The following is a 24,805-nucleotide window of genomic DNA, read 5'->3' as shown; positions in this document are numbered from 1 at the left end:
GGTTGATTTTTTTGAGTCCAACAATCTGCTCAGCAACACCCAACATGGCTTCAGAAGTGGACGTTCTACAACCACTGCCTTATTATCCATAGCATCAAAGATAATGGAAGCTTTCGAGGCTGGCGAATCAATGGCTCTTGCGCTCTGTGATCTGAGCCGAGCATTCGATTGTGTGCCGCATAAGATACTACTTAGCAAGCTAAATTCCTATGGGATCGAAGGAACAGTTCACAAAACTATTTCCAGCTATCTCGAAAATAGACAACAGAGGGTATCGCTTGGTGGGGCTACTTCAGGAAGTAGAGAAGTCATGCATGGAGTGCCACAAGGTTCCATCCTGGGACCTTTGCTCTTCTTAATTCTTGTGAATGATTTAAGACTGGGCGGCAGGGCAGTGCTGTTTGCAGATGACACTACGCTCCTGTCCAGAGGAAAGCTGATACACTCCGTGCTTCAGGAAGCCGAGGACTTGTTAGCAGATGCCAAGAGGTGGTTCACCACAAACAAACTAAAATTAAACGAAGAAAAAACACAACTGATATTCTGTACTCTAAAAAATGGAGATGTCATAGAGGACTGTGATGAGGCCGTTAAATTACTCGGTTTCTGGCTGGACCCGAAGTTAAATTGGAATTGTCACATAGACAAAGTCTGCACAAAACTCTCCAGGGTTATCTTCTTGCTGAGAAAACTGAGAAACGTGGTACCAGAGCGGTGCCTGGTAACGGTGTACCACGCACTTTTTCACAGCCACCTAGCCTATGGTATTCTGCTCTGGGGCCATGCATCAGCATGCAGCAGAATACTTGTTCTCCAAAAGAAGGCGCTACGCATCATTACTTCTTCAGACCATCTGGAGCATTGTAGGCCTATTTTCAAACGCCTCAGGGTATTAACGGTTCAAGGCCAATATGTAATGAACTCGCTTATATACGTAAAGGAGAATGAATCTCTGTTTGGGAGAAGACAAGATGTCCATGGCTACAACACCCGCCATGCAAAAGACCTAAACACCTAAAATGTAGACTTTCAAAATCGTTGAACAGTTTTCCAATAGCAGCGGTCAAACTATACAACAGCCTACCGGAAAGCATCAGAAATATGAACACTATTAAGTTCAAGGAAGCCATATGGTCCAGACTTACAAGTAGGCCTATCTATGCACTCAAGGAACTTGAAGATGACCCACTGTTCTAGTCCTGCCACCATAAACCTTTGTAAATAGTGTATATAGTTTTAAATACTTGACAAAATTGTTCTGAACAAATTGCAAACAGTTTTTAAACAAAATTGACACAGTCTATCTGGTTTTATCAGTCAAAGACGAAGACATCAAGTATCAAGTATCAAGTAAGTAAGTAAAAGGAGACCAGCTGTAACTTCAAGATTATAAATAATTGCCTGTTGAGATTATAAAGATTATATTGAGGATTGCTATGAAAACTGAAAGCTATAAGCAAAATTAAACCTTGCCATAATAGCTCACTAAATGATTAGAATCTAAGGAATTATGAATTTGCACATCATATTAAAATTTAAACAACGATATGGACTTAACATTCACTACATTATTGTATTCCACTTGAATCCTTAGATTCTTATCTAGTACATTTACCAACATTCAAAATTTGATTATAATATTTTAAATTTAAAATCAACAACTTATAAAATTTGTAAAATGTAAAAACTTGTATTTGTGTTTTAGAAAGTTTGTTATCACGTGTTTCTTCTTTTGTTTGTTTATTTTTATAGATCCATGCTAATCACTATATAGAGCTCACTCTATTTTTGTGATTAAAATATTTTGTATTTGGCTGTCTCTTTTATATGTGCTTCAGTAATAAACAAACTAACATGTGATCTGAAGACTAAAAACCTGTCAAATTATTTATTATATTCTTGAAATATGTGTTAATTTTGTTCTCTTAAAACAAAAATCGATATTATTTTCTTGAAGAATCACATTCAATTCTTAATTTGACTCATTAGCGAAAGACCTTGGTGTCCTCAGGGCCGGAAGGAGAGGAGCTCAGCTGGCCCAGTTTCTTGAGCAGGTGTGGCAGGAACGCCTGAGTCGCATGTTGCTGCATCCCTCCGATAGCCCCTAGAGCCTCACACAGCAGCGCCGAGCACCAATCTGCCAACAACTGTCCGTTATCATTTTCTGCCTAATTCATGCTAGCCTCTTTTTGTTTAAACCATTTTATTATTAAACATTTTTTTTTAAATTCTTTATTCTATGAATATTTCCATGACTTGACTCTAATACAATAGTCACTAGTGCACCCTCCAGTTAGAGATGGGCGTTATTTGACGTAACAGGATAAACAACAATGATGCTGCGCATCAACAGTTGTTCCCGCAGCGTGTTGCAAGAAATTCTCTGTTATTTTGGTAACCTGATGACAACGAACAATGAAATGAAATGAAATGAAATGAAATATGTTTATTGTCCTTAATCAAACAGTAGTTGCAATAGACATAGTCAAATGTACACAGCCTTAGTGTAATCTTAGATATTAAAGGTTACATGTCAAATTATATAGGTCAAATAGAATAGATTTGTAGTCAACAAAAAGTGAATAAGATATGGTAAATCTACATTTAAAATGTATAACAATACGTGTAATAAGTTAAAAACATATAAATGAATAAAAACCTATAAATAAATTAAAACACACAAATAAATACAAAGATTCAAGTAAAAAACACATACTTACATAATATCTTGGATTACAATTTTATGGAATAGAAATTCCCATTTTCAAATTCAGCTGCACTATAAAAATACTTGACTAATCAGCCAATTTTTCGGGTCAACTAAAATACATCTATAGTCAACAAAAGTGAATAAGATAAGGTAAATCTGCATTTAAAATGTATAACAATAAGTGTAATAAGTTAAAAACATATAAATGAATAAAACCTATAAATAAATTAAACACACAAATAAATACAAAGATTCAAGTAAAAAACACATATTTACATAATATCTTGGATTAAAATTTTATAGAATAGAAATTCCCATTTTCAAATTCAGCTACACTATAAAATGCTTGACTAATCAGCCAATTTTTAATTTTTGTTTTAAAAGCGTTAATTGGAAGATTTCTAATGTTCAAGGGCAATTTATTAAAAAGTTTTATACAAATAAAGCTAAAAGACTTTTGGGTTTTACTCAGTCTAGCATATCTTACATCCAATAGATCTTGACCTTCTGGTATTGTAATAGTGGATTGAACCTCTTGAAACAAAACTATTTAAGTTTTCCTTGACATGGGTGAGACTGTAGAAGATAAATAGACTAGGTAATGTGAGTATTTTTAAGCTCAGGAAATATAGTTCGACATGAATCTCTATCCCCCAGACCTTTTATACACCTGACCCACTTTTTTTTGCCACATGAAAAACTTCTTGAGCTCCACTGGGAATTACCCCAAAGAGTAATACCATAAAGTAAACGTGAATGAAAAAAATGCATAATAAGCTTGGGTCACTAAATCTAAATGAGTACACATTTTTAATTTACGGATCAGAAATAAAACTCTAGAAAGGCAAGTACATAAATGCTTTGTATGAATGTCCCACATCAATTTAGAATCCAAATTAATTCCAAGAAGTTTAACTGTCTTATGATGAGTAGATTTACTTAAACTAAAGATGATTTCTTCAGTTTTATCATTATTTAAGATAAGCTTATTGGATGAAAACCAAAGATCACAACGCTCCTTCATGTAATCAATGACCAATTCATTACGTTCTCGATCAGGACTAGATGTATAAAGTGTGGTGTCATCAGCATAAAGAAGGCACTTTTCTGGAAGAAAATTAGGTAAGTCATTTACAAAAATTATGAAAAGAAAGGGACCAAGGACAGAGCCCTGTGGAACCCCCCTCGTCACCATCCTCAGGTCCGATCTTTGGTCTCCAAGTTTTACAAATTGTGACCTGTATACCAAATAAGATTTCATAAAAGATAATTCAACATTCTCCAAGCATAGAAATTAAGCTTTTCTAGAAGTTCTTTATGTGGAACAAGGTCAAAAGCTTTACTAAGGTCTAAAAGTAATGTTCTAGTTTCTTCGTTGTGTTCAAAACCCTCCATAACATTGAAAACCAGATTTTCTACCGCCTTAATGGTAGATAATCCTCTTCTAAATCCAAACTGAGCAGAAGTAAGAAAATGGTTTGTTTCAAAGTAGGTTTCTAACTGATCCTTAACAATGGACTCTATCAGCTTGGATATTACTGGCACAAGAGCAATCGGACGGTAATTATTTACACTGAGCCTATCACCTTTTTGAAAAATGGGACTTACAGCTGTTACCTTTAAACAGTTGGGGAAAACTCCCTCTGAAAAACTCCAGTTGATTAGAATCGTTAAAGGAATGAGCAAAACTAAACCTAACTTCTTGAGAACATAATTTGAAAGCCCATAAACATCTTCTGCCCTTTGAAATTACTTAGACTACTTATACATTTATTCACAGTAACACAATCTACAAAGTTAAATTTAAAATACAGTTTAGGATCCTTTACAGGTTTAACAGACTGTAAAATTTCAAGTGGGGTTGCAATTTTATCAATAGGAAAACCTTGTTGGTTGTTATTACCAACATTAACAAAAATAATTGTTAAACTCAGTAGCACTAATGGGTAAATTTGGAGTGCTTTGTTTAATTAAACGACCAGTTTCCTTATTGATTATCTTCCAGGCTGCTTTACATTTATTTTGAGATTTCAGAATGAAATCTGCATTAGATTGTTTCTTGGCTTTTACTATTTCTGATCTGTACGATTTTTTTAGCCTAGAATAATATTCCTTATATTTAGAACATGGTCTAGCTTTGTATTTTTCATGACATATTACAAGAAAAGATTTAATTTTTCCTAAGTACGGAGTGTACAGTTTTTTTTGGGCTACTGAGGGTTTTTCCTTATTTTTACAATTTTTTTTTTCCTTAAAGGACAACAGTTATTAAACCTAACCACTAAATCGTTAATAAAAAAGTTCAAATGCTTCATTTGTATTCTTACAGTATGAGAAAAATGTTTCCCAATCAGAACTACCCAGACCAATTAAATAGGGCAGATACAGCTTTTTCATTGAGCACCCTATAAGTATAGCTAATATCTGATGTGGTAGCATCAGTAAAATTTGGAAGGTCAGTAATTAAAGACAATTTGTTTAAGTCAACATTTAAAATAAGACCAGAGTGGTCAGACAAATGGTGGTGATCAAACCTGACAAACTACTGCATTATTTCCAATATTAGAGATAAAATTATCTATACAAGAGCTAAATCTAGTTGGCTCTAAATTTAAACAGTAACAGTCATATGACCTAAGCATGTTTAAAAATTGACAGTCTTACGGTCAGAGTGTCTAGGATCAAGATTCAGATCACTAGAAATTATTATCTTGCAATTCACCATTTTAAGACAAACTAGAGATACTATCCAACACCTGAGACATTTTATCAGTGAAAAACATCTATTGAAGAGTCAGGGGTCCGGTAAATTGATAGTAAAACTAAATTTAACTTAGAAAATTTGATTGCAGACACCTCAAATTGTTTTTCTTCACAAAAATCTACTAATATCAATTATTTCAAAATTGAACTTAGCATTTTTATTTATGTAAATAGACACACCACCATGAGAAAAAACAATTTCCAACAATAACCAATTGCTAATAAGAAACCACCTTGGCACATAAAGGTCGAGTTCCTCGTGAGCACACCAGTGTTCATTAAGACACAGTATATCAAAGTAATTACTATTCAAATAGGCTTCCAAAGCATATAATTTATTTTTTACACATTGAATATTTATATGACAAAGTGATAGTTTATTACAATTGACAGAGTAATGACTAGGTAGAGGCTTACTGGCTATGGATGGTGGGTAGAGGCAGTTCCTTCTATGTTTCCCGATGTCGTTCCTCTTAACGTCACCAATCCCTGTTTAGGGTTTATCTCAGAAGGCTTCACCATCAACACAACCGATCCCTGCTGAGGACTTTTCCTGGTAGCTTCTCGCTGTCGTCAACCAAAGATTCATCCCAACTGGTACCAGGTGGTGGTGGCTGAGATGTATCTACAAGATGTATCTGAGTCCGCCAGGTTGTCAATCGCTTCAGCAATACATTCAGCCAGCCACATTTTACCCATAAGGTTCAGATGTTGACCGTGCCGTGTATGCAAATGCCTCTCAGCTTTACTCACTTCCACTAAGCTGACATTTGGGTGTAATAGGCTCATTTCTTTAAGAGCAGCATTGGTTTTTCTTGTCTCTACATTAACACAAGACCAATTAGCAAGATCGTGTCTATTAGGAATATCTACCAAAACAAATTTAGTGTGAGAAAGTTTTGGTTAATGTAGTTCTTGATACCATCCAGTGCCTCACAAGATTCATTCTTAGCAACATCATTAGCCCCACATATAAGCACCATAACTCATTTTTGTCCAGTTTTTCTGAGTCAATGTTTTTGGAATTTAAAATGTTTTTGGTTCGGCCGCCAGGACGGATAAAACCAAATGCGTTATTTCTTCATTTGTTTCTTGTTGAGGTGATAAAGCAATATCACGTCCATGGCTATCACCGCAAATCATAATTTTAGATTGCACCTCTTTCCCATATTAACTTCTTCTTCCACTTCTTCATCCAAGACTGTTAGCAAGCAAAGCGGTTTTGTACATGGAAGGCCAGCTTGTTCAGGTATTCCGGTGGTTATGTTAACTCTTTGAGATGATTTGACTTGAGTCCATACCAAAAGTCTCTCGTCAGAAATTTGTTTACCTAAACCTGATTTTGAAGGCTGCATTGGAGGAAAACACCTGATACACTGAGTAGACAAAATGGTCATTTTTTTAATTTTAGTTTGTAAAATATCATTATCTTCCTGTAGAATAGTCATAGCCGTTTTAAATTCTCGTTTAGTAACTTTTCATTTTTCAATTGTTGCAAGATAATCTGAGTTTGAAAATCTTGTGGAGATAAGCTCTTGACAGGGTTTTCTATTTTTAAAAACTCTTAACTTTTCAGCTAACTTACTGTTATCTCTTATCAAAGTTTTATTATCACTTGTCAATTTATTATTTTATATCCACTAATTTATTTATCCTCTCTTCATAATCGATTCTAATTTTTTTCTAGATCAATGCAATTCTGAGTTTATTGCATCAAGTTGATATTTTGGGTCTAGTTCAAATGAAGTTATTGACGGTCTTATCTGATACAGAAGAATTGCAATAAGAGAGTTTCACATCAGTTTTATTCTGGGTTGGAGTTTTAGGAGTTGAACATGGCTGAGACAGTATTCAGAGGGAAACTGCAACTACTATTTCCATGTTTTTATTTGTATTAATTTTTACTTTCAGCTTCTTTTACAGCAATTTGGAACTCTTTATTTTCCAAATTTTTTCCAGTACAGAATTTGTCTTTGTTTTCTTTAAAGGGGAAAATTGAGTTTTTTGTACATTCTCCTTTTTCTTTTTTTGTCCCAAAAAAGTTTAATTTATACCAAGTGACTTTCCCTTTGATCACAATTTCGTTAATGATAGCAGGCCAGGCCTGGTGGCCACGTACTTGGGCATAAGACACAATGACCAACTTTGTACATATTCTAGAATAATTAATTATATTCTGTACTATTGTAAATAAAAGGTACAGACACCCACAAATATAGAGTACAAATAACAAATTTCACTATTTAATTTTCATTGCACAAAATATGCTCAATTTCAAATTAGTTGTTTTGTAAACACAGCAGACGATAGTGAGTCCACTGACAATAAGTAAAAACAGCTGACCAATGTTCCCAGCAGAACAGGAAACGTGCAATCAAACAAACAGCTATGCAAGTAATAGATACAAGTTTAAAACAAGTTTAAAACCAGTTGTTGTAGTGCAGAAAGCAGATAGCTTTCAGGTGTAACCGAAGTTATCTACAGTCCAAAGGTTAGCTCCTGAGCAGGCTTCTTATCTGAAAGCCTGTTTTATGTAACTGGTTGTATAATTCTACATAAAATCTAAAAGATATTTTAATCACAAATTATTTGGCCAAACCTTAGACTATCATATAATATCACTTCACCATTAAAAAACTGATCATTTAGGTACCACTTTCAAACCACTTTCAGCACAAAGACCTCAATAAAATCAGAAAAATTGAGGAGCAGATATCAATACCAACTTGTATCCTTCTTATCTGAAGGATGAATTTATTCGTTTCGTTGCCGGTAACGGTAAGCTTGACCTGGAAACAGTCTAAAGCAGCAGACATGAAACTCTTAAGCTGTTATTTGAGCAATGGGGTTGTAATGAAAAATTGAGTTGTAGTGTAACCATTATTATTTAATTGGCGGAAATCTAACAACAGCTCGATAATATCAGCTTGTACATCAGTTTTATAAAGCCCTAGTGTAATTTATATTTCGTACACAAAACTAATTGTTCCGTACACAAAATAAATTGTTCAGTTTGACCATGTTCAAATGAGTTCTACAGTTGTGTAGAGTTACTATGTCTGCATTGTTTAAACTTATACATATTATTCTAATACATACTGAAATCCATATTAATAGTGTTTAATTGTATAATTAATTCACAACGATTAAATTATATGAAAAGAATTATATTCATATCAGTCCTATAATAAAACTATAGTTAAAGAGTTTTATTAAATTTTGCAAAAAGCTCTATTGGTCCAGTAACATTGTGTGTTAAAAATGTTACTTAATTATAAATATTATTATAATAATAAAGAATTTGATGAATAAAGATTGACAGATAAATTGTGAAAATGAAATAATATAATCTAGCAGTAATGCTTTAATCGGTTAGGTAAAGTGTAATATCAGTTGTATTGAGTGAGTTGTCCATCCAAGATTTTTATGTTCTGTAAACTTGATTTGTAATGTATATCTTTGATCACAATACAAATCACCTACTAACAATTTTAGATATTAAAAATATATTTTAAATTATAAATTTGTTAAAAGGTAGTTTTAATCAGAGGTAACAGTTTAGAACCAATATGAACAATTTCTGATGATTAATTTTTGTTCTTGAATCTAAAATGGCTGCCATTTTGATAAGGTAATTGAATTTCATTTTTATTTGGTACCATTGGTTTTCTCACATCAATACCTTTAATTAAGTGTAACAAAAAGACCCATGCTATTACCTCATTTTTGTTTTGGGGTAGAGAGAGGTAATTTTAGAACTTGCAAAAGCCACTCCAGATTGTTATTATGATTCCCTGAGAGGCATTTGAAAATATTGTACTGTTCAAAATTAAGAGCATGACATTACTTTATTTCCATCCTTTACAATCACTACAGATATTTCCAGATAGCTCTCCATATCATAATACACCACCACTCTAGGCCCAAGTTCCTATAGGATTCAGGATTGTGCCAGATAAAGCTATTCCGCAGAAAATACAAACTCTTGATACCAAATAATGTTGTAAAATATTATGGTAGAAATGTTACCTACAAAACACTATAGTTACAAAATACAAACCAGCCATGTCTTCAACAAGGCAGGTAGCAATGAGCTGCACAAAGCGAGGACACAGTGTCTTCTGGACATTACACAGGTTGACAATGCAGCGGAGAGTACCGAGCGCATGGTATCTGTGTGAGTGCAGGTAGCAGCCAACAACAGGAACAAGGACTCTACAGCATCCAGGCGCTCATCCAGTCCTTGGCTGGCTAGCTCCTCTCTGAAGCTACAATACCAGACACTTTTAGGGCAGAATGTTTCTGGAACACTTCAGGAGTAAATTATGTAGTAGAGCAACAAGCACATGATATTAGTGTGAAAACAGGTAGCAACCCCGGAACAGGAACAGGGACTCCACGGCATCCAGGTTTTCATCCAGTCTTAGGTTAGTTAGCTTTTCTCTGAAGCTGCAAACCAGGCAGCTGTTGGGCAGAATGTTTTTGGAAAACTTCAGGAGTACAGAGCATCCAGGCATTCATGCAGTCCTGGGCTTACTCTGAAGTTTTAATATGGGATATCTTGTAATATGCACCTTGTTTACCCGTCTCAATTTAATACAACAGTGTCGCAAGTTTTATATGGGATAAATAAATAAAAATAAGAACGAAATGTACATGTAACTCACACACAGTAAGAATATTTTCAATCAATATAAACATCCTAAGACACAATGCATGTTTTTAAGTATCATTTTGATTTTTAAAAAAACAAGCATTCAAATATTTTATTTATATGTGAAAGCTATTACTTTCAATGTAATTTCCACCTATGTTGATCCCTTGACAAGGGTTGCAATACTTCTATGTACAATATACAGATGGTGATGCCATCTGAATGATTATACACTTTTTCTAATTGAAACTTTTCAGAATGCACTCTTAATCAACCAGCAAGCATACAAAATCAGTACTGGTTTTTTATTTATGATTGGCAGTTTATATTATTTAGCATGGATCATCACCCATGCACGAATTTTTGTTGTAATTTTAAATTACAAGTTTGATGTTTTTTGTTCATTATCATTGTTTGAGAGTACTGTTTATCTTGTGGAGTGATATTAAGTGTGTAAACTCTACCAGTAAGTGTTGTGTATTTAAGTGAACATTAGAACAATTACACTATTATGGCTAAACAACAAAGCACACCAAAATCTATTAACAGGAAATATTTTGTTATGTTTTGCTACATAAACTGGCTAATCTGACAAAGAATGTCAGTTGCTTTCATGCCTTTAGGAGTGAGAAAATGAATCACAGTGCATAATTCATAATTAGCGAGTTTCTCAATCAGTGATGACACTTTATTGACAAATAAACATAAACACATTTCACTGGTTCCGTAATGGTAGCTGTGGTTTTCTAACAAATGTAGGTACACAGAGCAATGCACCTAAAACCGACCACAGTGTTACAGCTGTGGAATTTTACTTAATTAAAAAAACATACCCTACAGTTAAAAATTTAACAAGTTTGAAACTTTGCACATGTGTCAATAGTCTTATAAGTAAAACTTTGGTATGTATCACAATTACAACATAAGTTTTAGATTCAGTTCAATATATCTTTTTCAAGGTGATATAGTAATTGATAAACTAGGCTTTCATTCGAAAATAAATACAAGTTATTTTGATGATATGGGTACAGCTTAATTGCTGTAGCAAACTCAATGCATTTTACTCATTTTAATTTATTTACCATTTTTTCTCAGCTCTATTATACATTAAATTCTCACTTGTACATAATGTTTGATAAAATAAAATATTATATTTTTGATCAAATACTTATACTTACCAATAGCATAAAACTTGAGACAAGATTTTGATGGATTTGGTTGCAATTACCATATTGCTGGAGTAGCTTGTGTCTTGGCAAAGTTCCATTAGGACAGAATCTGTAAGGAAATTCTTTTTATTTAAAATCTTTATATTAAAATTTATATATTATGTTACATATATAAACATACTGTACATAAAAACACTAATTGATCCAAATAATCACAAATTTGAATGCACCATTTCATGACAAAAAGTTACATATTTGTTTAGATAAAAGTGATTATTTTAGATGTTGGTTTGGGTTGTTATGCACTATTTTTACTTTTTTTAACTAAGGTGGGATATAAAAAATACATTGATTATATATAAACTGATTAAATGCGAATGTTGAGTTCAGCTCCTTTTTAACCTTCCACTTAGTGCAGTGTCTGAAATCTGGCGCTATCACAGACTTAACTCCTGGAATCTGGAGTCCGCATCTGTCTAAAGAGATCCAAAACAAATCAGCAACAAAGAAGTTCAAACGAACTTTTTGCATCATTTCAACATCAGAAACAACTAGATTACAAATCAAGTGTGATCTATACGAAGAGGTGTTCTCATTACCCCATCAGGTGCACAATCGAGTAAACTTTAGTCACTCTTCTACTGTGGAGCAATCTGTACTCTGATGACCTATGGGTATATTTGTTGGAGGTGGGTAGCCGTGTTACAGACTTCATACTGCCTGGTTCAGTCTGAACAAAGAATATTTGCTTCACTGTTGACAGAACTTACTGTGGGTTAGTTTAAATCCTCCCATGGGCTAGATTTAGCCAGCGAGCCATAGTTTGGAGACCACTATTTTGAAGCAATCAGCCTTTTAATATCAAATATTTTGTGAAAAACAGAATTTAAGGATAAAGTAAAAGAATATTCTTTAATTTTTGTTATTTCTAATTTATGATACAGAAAAATTATAAAAACTCCACATTATTCAGTGAATTTTAAGTAATAATAATCAATAATATAACAAATATTACAAAACAATTTCTTCTGTTGCAAGTCACTTCCTATTCCAATATATAGATCAGACATTTTCAACAGCACTGTTCAAGGTCCTAAAAGTAGTCATAATCAACAAAACTTTTAAGGGAAGCTAAGTTTTCACTTTTAGACTTAAAAATTGCAAATACAATCTATTTTTGAGAAACATAATCTTACACAATCCGAAATGTTTACAAAAGTGGAGGAACCAGCTAATCCCTGTCTTTTTAAAAAACTGCATATTTCTATAACGACACAGAACAACGGGCTGACAATTAATCAGCGTATCAATAATATTACTGGCAAGAATAATATACATGATGACAGACAGTTTTTTATATCTATAGTAAGTAATCATCCATCACCACAAAAATGAAAAATGAGATGCAAGAGGATTTGTTCAGAAATTTCAGAAATTTGCAAATAAGGCTTCAGAACCATCTAAACTCCCCCTAGTGCTAAACAAATGTACATGAGGATTCTTAAAACCTGATAGAGGAAATGGAAAGTAACTGCAAATGAAGTAAGAAATTAATTTTTGACCCTGAAAGCGCTAAAGAAATTTAACATGGATACACGATTGTCATAATTGCATGCATTTAAAGATTACGAAAAGTTTTGTTTTTGTCAAAGTTTAAATTATTTTCTGTCTCTTAGAAGACAAAGAAAAAGCATGTTTTTTTAAAAAAAAGCTCCATTAGTACTGTCAGCCATGTATGTGTAGACGTGCTGTATGCATATGCCACAATATACATTATCAGACAATACAAGAAGATTATCAAATTAGAAGGTCTAAAAAAAGCTTATGCTACTATTAAGATAAAACAGGTTGCAGAACATCTTATAAAATCTTTAGTGCGAAGAGACACAGTAACTGCAATTTTATTAGTTATAGCAAGGCTTTCAATAACTTGTCATGAAATGTTGCTAAGAAAGTTGGAAAATATTAGTGGTAAATAAAATGCATTAATCCTCGTAGTGTTAATCAATAAAATTTGGTCACCTGTTTCTATGAAACTATATAAAATTTGAAACAAAATAGCTATCTCACATTGACATTTTTCTCACAATAATTTGATTTGATAGGCATTATACTCCTCCCCAAATTTTAGAATTTTTTTTGCAAAGTTTGCATTTCATTAAACAATTTTTTAATATAAATTTTGTTTATGGCATACTTTAAATGCAAATATTATTCTTTGTTTCAATTCTTAACAAAAAATATACATTTATATATATATATATATATATAAATATATATACAGGGTGCGGCAGCATAACTTCCTTTTTTCAAAACTCAATAAAAACTATTGTATGCATCAGAAAATATTTATTTAGTTTTTATAATGTAGGTACATGTCTAAAGTTTTTATTTACACTGTTTTGAAGATCAAATCTGTTAGGTGACGTCCCCCATTCTCCATACATTGCGTAAGCCGATTTCTGGTGTTTGTCATGACTGCTGTTAGCGTAGCAGGTGTTATGTTGGCAATTTCTTCTCGGATGTTGAGTCTTCAAATCTTGTAGGGTTCTTGGACGGTTCACATAAACACGGGATTTCAAAAAACCCCATAGAAAAAAATCACAAGGTGACAGATCGGGAGAGAGCGTGCCGGCCATTCCAAATCGCCTCTAATTGAGATAAGGCGCTCTGGAAAGTTTTCCCTCAAAACAGCCATCGATGCTCTCGAAGTGTGTGCTGTTGCATCGTCTTGTTGGAACCAAGTGTCCCCCAAATCCAAATCTTCTAGCCGTGGGGAAAAAAAATCTGTACCATGTTTACATACCGGTCTGAAGTCACTGTCACTGTAACCTCATTTTCCTCAAAAAAAACCAGGGACCCAATAGTTCCAGCTGAGGAAATTGCACACCACACTGTGACTTTCGGTGAATGCAAAGGCCTTTGATGCAATTCTCGAGGGTTGATGTCAGCCCAGTAGCGCATGTTTTGTTTGTTAACCGACCCACACAAATGAAAATGGGCTTCATCGCTAAAAAAAACAATAGCACCCTCGGGAACGACATCAAGAAGAAGCTCACACGCGTTCATCCGAGAATTGAAGTCCCGTTCTGAAAGTTCCTGCACTATTGCCATCTTATAGAGATGAAAATGAAGATTATCACGAAGAATTCTTTTCACAGAACGATCGGATAGTCCAAGCACAGATGCGTGTTTGCGCGCAGAACGCCGTGGTGATCGCAACATTGACGCTCTCACTGCTTCACCGATGTTCCCAGGTGATCTAACGGGCCGAGGGACTCCAGTTCTTCGTTTTGTCGCACTTGCAGTTTGTCTGAATGTAGTGACCCATGTAACAATTGATTTGCGGTCTGGGACGGGAGCCAACGGGGCTAAATTAAAGCGATTCCGAAATGCACGCTGTGTTGCAATAACCGAACATCCGCTTGAAAAGTAGGCCTCAACGGCAAAGGCACGCTCCTCACTATTCCAACGCAGGATGGCGACTGAACCGTGTCGGGACAAAACTTTACAGTACCCCCTCTTGAATGAGACCACTAGCGCTCCGCTATGACATCAACTAACTGAATGGCGCGCATTTAAAAAAAAGGAAGTTATGCTGCCGCACCCTGTATATATATATATATATATATATATATATATATACACACGAGGGTCGTCCATAAAGTAACCGCCGTTTGGGCGTGGCGTGATAAGTAGTGGGGGTAGGGCTGCCATTCTCACATCGGTATGCGCAGCCGTTCAGTAAGCTTCTAGCTGTGCAAGGGAGAGAATCGTGAGATCACGCGTTCTTTTGTTACAACATAAAAACATGAGCGCCGTGATAGAAAATCTCGCCAAGTGTGAAGTGCGTGGTGTAATAAGATTTCTGTGGTCGAAAAGTTACACAGCAGCTGAAATTCATCGTGAATTGAGTGCGGTGTATGGCCGAAACATTATGAGCGAAGGTGTGGTCCATCAATGGGTTCGTTTTTTTTTAAATGGAAGAACGGACGTTCACGATGAAGACCGGAGTGGTAGGCCATCTCTCGTCAGTGATGACTTGGCGAACAAAGTGGATGAGAAAATTCGCGAGAACCGTCGCTTCACAATCTCGGAACTTTCAGATTATTTTCCTGAAATTTCTCGAAGTCTTGTGCATGAGATAGTGACAGAAAAACTAGGCTATCACAAGTTTTGTGCTCGTTGGATTCCAAAAGTGCTCACCGATGATCACAAAATGAAAAGAATGAGTTCTGCCATAGACTTTCTTACTCGGTATGACGTTGAAGGAGAAACATTTTTGAACAGGATCGTTACAGGAGATGAGACTTGGGTAGCCTATGTGAATGCCGAAACAAAACAACAGTCAATGCAATGGGATCATACCGCTTCGCGAAGCAAGCCAAAGAAAGCTCGCCAATCTTTTTCAGCGAGAAAATTTATGGCTACAGTTTTTTGGGATGCTAAGGGTATCTTGCTCGTTGAATTTATGGAGCGTGGTACGACCATTACAGCTGCAGCTTACTGTGAAACTTTAAAACGGCTACGACGAGCGATTCAAAACAAGCGTTGTGGTTTTCTGACATCTGGTGTTGTGTTTGTCCATGACAACGCCCGCCCTCATACAGCTCAAAGAACAACAGAACTTTTGGAAAAGTTCAAATGGGACGTTTTTGACCACCCCCCCTACAGCCCGGACTTGGCTCCCAGTGATTTCCATCTTTTCCCATACATGAAGTGGTGGCTTGCATCTCAGAGATTTGCGAGTGATGAAGAGCTTCAAAACGCTGTGACAGGTTGGCTACGTTCTCAGGCAGCAGATTTTTTTTAAAGACGGAATTTCAAAAACTGTTAAAAGATATGATAAGTGCTTGAATTTGTATGGTGAATATGTAGAAAAGTATAGAAAAGCTGTAGTTTTAATATTTATATAATAAACTTTTTGTACCTCAACTGGTTTATTTTTTATTTCAAAACGGAGGTTACTTTGTGGACGACCCTCGTATATATATATATATATATATATATATATATATATATATATATATTGCTCCTAATTTTTTTTTTTTTAATACATCTTTTTAAACCTAGCATGAATCTCTAAAACTGCCCGACACTACAGGATATAATGACTGCCATTTATAGGGTTAAGGTGGTTTAAGAGCTATCTTACAAACTGAACCCAAACTGTTGAAATAGAAACAACTATAAACAGCAAAACCCAAAATACTACCAATAGACTGATAGTTGTGACCAAAGATGTGCTACAAAGGTATATTCTTGAACCAATTTTTTTCATTATACATTTAAGTAACCTTTTAAGCAACCTTAGTGGCTTCTTAAATTCATTGAATTCATTAGTAGCACTGTACATTGAAGTCATCATGGCCCAACAATACTGGTACTGCAAATTTAATGATCTAGTTCTAAACAAAAGCTAGTCGGCAGACTGTCCTTGAAAAAAAGAACCAAAATACCTGAACAGTCTAGTTAAAGTTTATTCCAAAACACTTTTTAAAAAAAAGTCACTAAACACGAAACTGTGTTTTACAAATACAGTATTTCAGTAAATGTGGAAAATGAATCAGACTGCAAAAATGAAATGCTTTATTATCTCTTTACCAGGTTGGATGGAAAAAGGTTGCAGCCACTCAAAGCAAAATCACACCTGGTGTGCCAGCTCCTGACCCAGACAAACGTGAAAAATATAATAGACTCAAAAAATAGATGATAATGTGAAAAGTTATTGTGTCTTATAAAATGTATTATGCAGTAGTGTTCTTACTACTCAAGAAATAATAATTTAACTATACACTATCTGTCACCCTTAATGAGTTTGCCAAAAACCAAAAATGCATAAGCTACGAGGGGTATTAGAAAAAATAAGGTTCCCTATGCCGCCGAGACAGAATGCGATATATGTTGGGAGAAATCTGGAAACACTGTCTTACTCATCAGCTGTCCCACTCTCTATCCATACCACTCGCGCCTCGCTTCGTCCAACAGTGCCGGCCTAGCTGCCTTCGAAGATAGAGCTTCCTATCGTTGTTACCGCCAGGTGCAAAATTCGTGCTGTGATACGTTTTTTTTAATGCAAAACAGATTTTACCTATTGAAATTTATCGTCAGTTTATCGGGAAAACTGCATATCTGTTCAACACGTTCGGAAATGGTGTAGAGAAATCAGTGAAGGCCGCATGGAAATTCACGATGAAAACCAAAATGGACAGCCTTCAGTTTCAGATGGAGTTGTTGAAAAAGTTGAGACAATATTGCTTGAAGATCGGAGAATCACCATTCACGAACTTGCTTTGCTTATTCCTGAGATTTAGAACTGAGACACGCGATCCAGAACCGCTGGAGGGGAAGATTGTCCAATGGTGTAAGGCTTCTCCATGACAACACTCGACCTCATGTCTCACGTCAAACTCAAGAACTGCTGACAAATTTTGGCTGGGCTATTGTGCCCCATCCCCCCTATAGCCCAGTCCTAGCCCCAAGTGATTATCACTTATTCCCAAAATTAAAGGAACACTTGGTTGGCCAATGCTTCAGTACCGATGATGAAGTCAAGAAAGAGGTTACTCGATTCCTCAAAGGATTAGCGGCAGAATTCTACAACATGGGGATAGAAAAAATTGGAGCATCGTCTACAAAAGTGTTTGGACAGAAACGATCATTATGTGGAAAAAATAGCTTAACTTTAAAGTTTTAAAATTGATGTATAACACTAAGTAGAAATATAGAACTGTCTATTTTAAAAAAATCATGGGAACCTTATTTTTCTAATACCCCTCGTATATAGGAAAATGTAAGAGCAGACAAGTTTCATGTCAAAGAATCTATTTATGCATTTATATTTGTTACAGAGATTAACTTCACACTCAAAGAGCAATAATTGTAATACTTGCAACTCTAGAAAATGAATTGAAGTACATGTTGAAATGTTACATGCAGCTTACAAGATAAAATCTGAGTCCACAAAATCTAATGCCAAAACACATTTCTAACCATTGATTTGCAGCGAACTATACCTCTCCCACGTTTGACTACAGCATTTTAAAAGCGATTTTAAAAGTGTGGTTTTATATTATAGCTTCAGATGTAAATATGGCCTTATTATGCAAATGGACAGAAGACATAACAAGCCAATTAAGTGTTGAAATTGCGAGTTCATAGTTGACCTCATACTTTGTAAAATTAGTATCACTTAGTGATCACTTAATAATAAGAACAGACTCAAGTTCTGGGCATTACAATAACTATCAGATTCTTTGCTTATACCAGTATTTGGTATATAGAAAATATTTCAAAACCATTGATCACTTGTTCCTTGAAGTAGGTCATTTCTACTTAAGACTTTGATTGTGACTTTGGTTTCATTGAAAAGAACTTGCGATGTCATGTGAATCTGTACCTGCCTGAAAAGAATAGACAGATTACTTTGAAATTAAGTAGGGTTAATCAAGTGATTGACACATAACATTATTTTTTTTTTTAATGGACAAGATTATTTCTACCCAAAAATTGGAAAATTGAAAAAAGACCTCTTCATGAAATAGTAAACTTTTGAGGTGGAATCAAGTGAATTCGAGTTGAAAGGCAATTGTACATCAAATAGAATTGTTTGCTAGATGATAGTAAAGATGAAAAAAGAAAAGAAGCAAAAAAGAATGGAGAAAGAAAACTAGGAGAAAGGAGAACTAGGTGTAACAAGAAAAGAATTGATTGAACAGGTATTATTTGTAGTTCAAGAATAGTGAAGAAAAGTGGAGCCTGTCGAAAGAGAAAATATCGAATATAAAAGAACTTCTGTTTGTACTGGCTCAGTTCTAATGGTAGGTAGTATGAAAATATTTTGAAACAAAATGATTAAGCCACATTTTGACGGAGGTATTAATTATTAGAGTTCTTGTAAAAAATGTACCAACTTTAGTTAACGTTGGATTACATCTTAAACTTAAAGTAAACAAATAATTTATTAAGATATTTCTTAAATTTTTAAGCCTATTGTAAACCATATTACCAGAGTTTGAACCAAAAACAGAATAATACGAAATTCTGTTGTTTGTTGTTCTTGTACATAATATAACAACTAATATATATTTTCTGTTCCTGTAATAACCGTATATCCTCTCAGTGGATGAAGGAACTATGGATCAGTTTTATTTGTTGCATATAAACTATTAAAAATACCATTTTACAATTGGAACTGCATAAGTAAGTAGCTCTTAGGAACTAATTAAAACTTAATTTATCTATCGAGATGTATTACTGAAAAAACCTAACTAAGAAAACTTATATGAACATGCTAGTTGCTCGTACCTGAGCGAGCATGGGCATTGCAAATAGCTGCTGAACGAGTGAGAACAATCAAGACATCAAGAGCACAAATGACCAGAGAGGGGTGTGGTCCTCGGGCCACGTTAACAAGACTGGCCACACTGGTGTCAGGCCACAGGTAGGCCCCATGTTTGGCTAGCAAGTACAGACATTGCAGCACACAACACTGCACTTCTCGCCTTGGATCATTCACCAGGTAGTCTAACAATAACTCCACCTACACAAACACAATAAATAATTTAGAAAAGATTTTACATTTCTTTAAAAATTACACTGTATGAGCGGACACAAAGATCAGCTATTTCAATCACTTTAGGTGATGTATGAGATGGAGCTCATACTGTATATTACAATATTTGATAGTATGATTAACAATCATTTTACTTAGGTACAAGTGTGATTTTTGTTAGACTAAATTTGTATGTCTCAGCCACGATGCTAAATCCCATGAGCTGTGTCCATAAGTATTAATTTGTGTATAGTAATAGAGTAATAGGTAATAACTTGTTGTAAATATTAATATTAATGTATTGTACAGTATATGATAAAAGTAATTTAATTTTTACCTTTCTGTAACCTTTCTGGTTAAGCAGTTATTATTTTATTTATTAATGTCTCAGGTTAAAAGAAATTAGTTTGGGGTTGTTTTAGGCAGGATTGTGGTCAAGGATTTCATTACAGCATCATTTTGTGGTCAACATTCCTTGCTTGATCATTCTTACTTCATGGAGTAAAGATTTGTGGTCGTCTAGTCAAAGGGGAGTATTCTTATTATGACATTTATTTTGCAAACTTTGTGTTAACGTAAAGGAACTATTCATAGCTAAATAATGATCTTTATAAGGGCCTTACAATTTTAAGTCATTCAGTAATTCGTCCCAGACAAGTGTCAGTACATACTATTGCAGTGTTCTAATAAATGATTATTGTTAACTCTGAATAGTAAGATTTATTTATTAGTGTACACCCCCTTTACTTTGGTATAATCTCAATTGTTGCTCATTTTACCTAAATTCATTAGACCTAAAAATTACGCAAACCAAAACTTATAAACTTTTAATTTGTAAGGCATTTTAACAGCATGGCTATCTCTTCAGACAATTTGAAATTTGAGAATAACCTTAATTTTGAAAGGCTTTACAAAAATAAAAACTTATAAGTTTGGGTTTGTGTGATTTTTTATTGTAGCTCATTTTGCAGTACATACATTATAACTGTTCTATTTCAGTTATAAATACTTTGATTTTGTAAATGTGATATTCATCGAAAAGGACATAACTCCAATTACACAAACTCAATAATACAAATATTACTGTTTTATCACTTTTTGGTTAAAAAATGTTGTAGCTCCTGTTATTTATATAGGTTTTTTTATATATTTTACAGTGATTTACTAAAATGACCCTCTTACGATTATAAAAAAGTCAAGATTTTGTCAATTTAAAAAGAAATAACATTCATTATAAGATGGCCCTCCATAAAGTAACATACATACATTTAAAAACTAAAAACAGAAACAAGAGGATTTTAATTTTATTAAAAAATTTGAGAGCCACATTCTTAAGCTATGTACTCAACAAATACATTGAGGCACTTATCATAGCCAATGATTTTATTGTTTCACAATTCACATACTTCACCCATATCATCACAACAATTGTGTCACAACCTCATATAGTAAACACCTTAAAATTTGAGGGAAGTGAAAAGAAAATTACATAAGTGTGAAGTTTCCACATATCTGTAATGATCTGCAATGGTCAACTATTTAAACCCTTAATGTTACCATTAGTATGCCTATGTTTGAACATAAAGCACCAAAGCCTTACTACAAGAACTGTACAATACCAGACCTGGATGTGTTCTGAGTCATAACGTTGATGAACTAATATGACAGCAGAAGCCTCTTTTAATGTATGGAAATAAACAATATAACGACACAAACAATAGCAAGAACTGTACAATATCAGGCCTGGAGGTGTTCTGAGTCATAATGTTGATAAATAAAAATTACAGCAGAAGCCTCCTTTACATGTATGGTAATAAACAATATCACTACACTAACAGAGGTAAGAACTATACAATATCAGGTCTGGATGTGTTCTGAGTCATAACGTTGATACAAGAATATATACCGATGTACAATTTATATTTATCATTAATATTACTATTTTTCATCAGTTGAAGCTTATTTTTCACTGCTGGATTTTTTTGTTTTCAGGTCATTTTTAAGTTGTGTACTAAAATTGGACTAATTTGTTTTAAAATATTCTTATTTTCAAACCCAGAAAAACGAAAAAAGCTGTATAACTAAAGACAAATATATGTAAATATTCACATGTTGCTGCTTATTGCCATATTACAAGGAATAATGTTGTTCATATGTGAATCGTCAGATTCCAATTCAGTTTGGTAAAATTGCCTTCAATCTAATATAAAAGATCAATGGTTATAAAGATACATTAAAATTTACACTTAATAAATACAGTGAAATAAAAAGTAGAGTATAAATCTTATACCGCAGACAGTATATAATTTGAAATTGGTGTGTATTCACAGTTCAAATGTAAAAAATAATATTACGAATATTTATCAATACTTAATTATAATTATGGTCATCGATTTTTATCTATAAGTGTAGAAATTGTTTTAGTATATAAAGTGATATATGACATTGTATATTTATGTCAATAATTGATTTTTTATTAGTATTATCTAAGAGATAACAAAGTTTTCAAAATAACCTAACATTTATCCTTGACCAATTTATATTACATTGTACAACTTACTTGATTTGGTATCTCAACAAGAGTAGCTGAGGCCAGCTGCGTAAGAGTGCGAAGAGTAACCAGTACAAAGTCTTGGGCAGGATATTTGGGGAGTAGGTCAGTGCACAGTTGTCGCACCTGTCATCATAATCTAAGTTGAATTATATTTGTATAACTTTCATGAAATAATTTTATTATAGAGTAACAAAGTAACATAGAACATTCGAATTAAGTTACACCCATCACAACTATCAAATATTTATAGATGTCAAAAGAAATTCACAATGTTATAATTTTAAACTACAGATTTTTAAAATTTGAGAAAACATCTACATTCTACTTCAAGATAGAAGACTCTTAAAAAATAAATCTTTAGACTAATAAGTTAAATTGACTTTTGAATTAAACTTATTTCACCTTCTTTGATGATTACTGAAAAACGTTGTTACCATATTATTTGGACTATCAAACAACTTTGATTAATTTTGTTTCTAATATCTCTCAATTAAAAATACATGTTTGATACAACTTTAAAAATTAATTTTAAAATAAAAATACAAGATGTTTATTTACGTTCAGTTATCTATTATTCTCACAACCACATTCCCATGATGGTGGATGTCCCTCCACGGGACTTGGCTGACCATTAACAAAGCCAATAATTCAGGATATTTCAATATTAAATTGAGCTATAATATTTTTGTTACATTGTTTTAAAATACATTTTATAAAGGATACAAATATATGTCCATATAATTTGCAGATTAAATATATATAAATATATTCTGGAAGCCCACATTTTAATCTATCAACTTAAATTATCAGTAAAGGGATATAATTTAGATCTTAAAATATAGCTATTTCTTTGAACCTCTGCAAATTTCTTTAAAATAGAGTGGTATTCTTATTACTTTTTATATTACCGGGTAGTCTCCAAAGGTTTAAGAATGACAGAAATTAGATCAACTAAGATTTTGATTTGTATTTTGTTTCGATCATACTTTAATCTTTAAAGAAAGTATTATTAAGATTCGAGAATCGGGAATTGAATTTTTAAAGATTTGAAATGGGATTAGAGATTCAAAAATTCTGGATTTGCCCAACACTAGTACACTGATAAATAAATTTTGTTGGTTTTCCAAAGTCTAAAATTTAATTTAATGTATCTTTCACTCACAGAAACATACATGTTCAGCTTATGTATAAAATGATTTACCATGGCCGCAGTAGAAGTGTCATGGTGCATGTGCTGCAGTATAGGAATCAGCTGCAGCTTCATGTGTGCAGGTGTCGCCAGTCCTTGAATCATGTGCGAGATCTTGTTGCACATACTTACTGCAAATGATCTAGAACATTTGTAAATGGCTTAATTAAAAAATTGTAACAGTTATAAATTTAAGCTGCACATAATGTAAAGTCCACACCATCAAATAACTAGAACATCTAAACAAACACAATGAAGATAAATGAAATTGTTGTTAAAATATTTATTAATTAACAGTTTTTACTATGTTTATGCAATTTTCTTTTTTTAAACATATTTTTACTTACAACTTAAAACTTAGGATTCAATAGTTCCTTGATAGATAATTTAAACAATGAGTACAGTTAACAAACAGGACAAAGAATTTATTAAGTAGAAAATCAAAGAAATTTAAAAGAATTAAACATTTTTCATTTACAAGTGTGAAGGTTCCACTGGAGAGCAATTGTACAACTGTGATGAAACAGGGTTAAATTATTAACTGTTATAAGTGACAGGTCTTGCTTTGATGGAAAAAACAGTCAGCCCCATGTTTTAAAAAGGGCAAAGAGAGGGTAACAATCCTACCATGCAGTAATGCAACAGGTGAGCACAAATTAAATAGAGTAGGAGAAAATGTAGATAGTGACTCTCTGAAACAATACCTTAAAAAGAAAGCGGAAGGTAACTATGTAATAACCAAGTTAAAAAATAAGCGACCTGGTTACAGTTCGTACAAGGTAGGTGTACCTAAATATCTTTATGGGAAAAAAATCTTTTCACCTGACTTCTGGCCTTCGGGAGCCTTCGTAAATCGATTTCGGATATTACCGTACAAACTCTTCTACTAGAAGGGACTCTTCTTTTTTGGAACAGGAACCAATAATGTGGAACCGAAGAGCTAGACCTAAGTTCAAAAACAAGTGGGACTCAGAGTAGGCCTATGTCTAGTTTGTGTAACTCCGTCAAAGAACACTCTAAATTGTTAGACTTGAGTATAGATAAAAGTGGGACTCAGTGTAGGCTTGGGCCTGGCATGTGCAACTCTGTCGAAGAAAACTCTGAATTGATAGTTGCACATCTTAATATTCAATCAATAAAAAATAAAGTAAATACTCTGGAAGTTTTTTCTGAATGATGTCAAGTGCGATGTACTGTGCATTAATGAACATT

General features: G+C 33.7%; 1 protein-coding gene across 1 annotated transcript in view; it reads right to left on the bottom strand.

Moving 5' to 3' along the window:
• Positions 1-23,754, bottom strand: part of LOC124371651 (integrator complex subunit 7-like) — a gene marked incomplete at its 5' end in the record, with an annotated part of 60,498 nt that extends 36,744 nt beyond the window's left edge. Inside the window, 6 exons of the mRNA XM_046829990.1 lie at positions 1,998-2,137; positions 9,530-9,741; positions 11,306-11,405; positions 19,604-19,838; positions 22,411-22,527; positions 23,606-23,754. Of these exons, the coding sequence (XP_046685946.1) occupies positions 1,998-2,137; positions 9,530-9,741; positions 11,306-11,405; positions 19,604-19,838; positions 22,411-22,527; positions 23,606-23,754 (953 nt within the window). The remainder of the gene's footprint in view (positions 1-1,997; positions 2,138-9,529; positions 9,742-11,305; positions 11,406-19,603; positions 19,839-22,410; positions 22,528-23,605) is intronic.
• Between the last annotated feature and the right edge of the window lie 1,051 nt (positions 23,755-24,805).

The sequence above is a fragment of the Homalodisca vitripennis genome, unplaced genomic scaffold, assembly GCF_021130785.1.
Source record: "Homalodisca vitripennis isolate AUS2020 unplaced genomic scaffold, UT_GWSS_2.1 ScUCBcl_1740;HRSCAF=5740, whole genome shotgun sequence".
NCBI classification, from domain to species: Eukaryota; Metazoa; Arthropoda; class Insecta; order Hemiptera; family Cicadellidae; genus Homalodisca; species Homalodisca vitripennis.
Note: the sequence above shows the minus strand (reverse complement) of the source record. Positions and strands in the feature narration are given on the sequence as shown.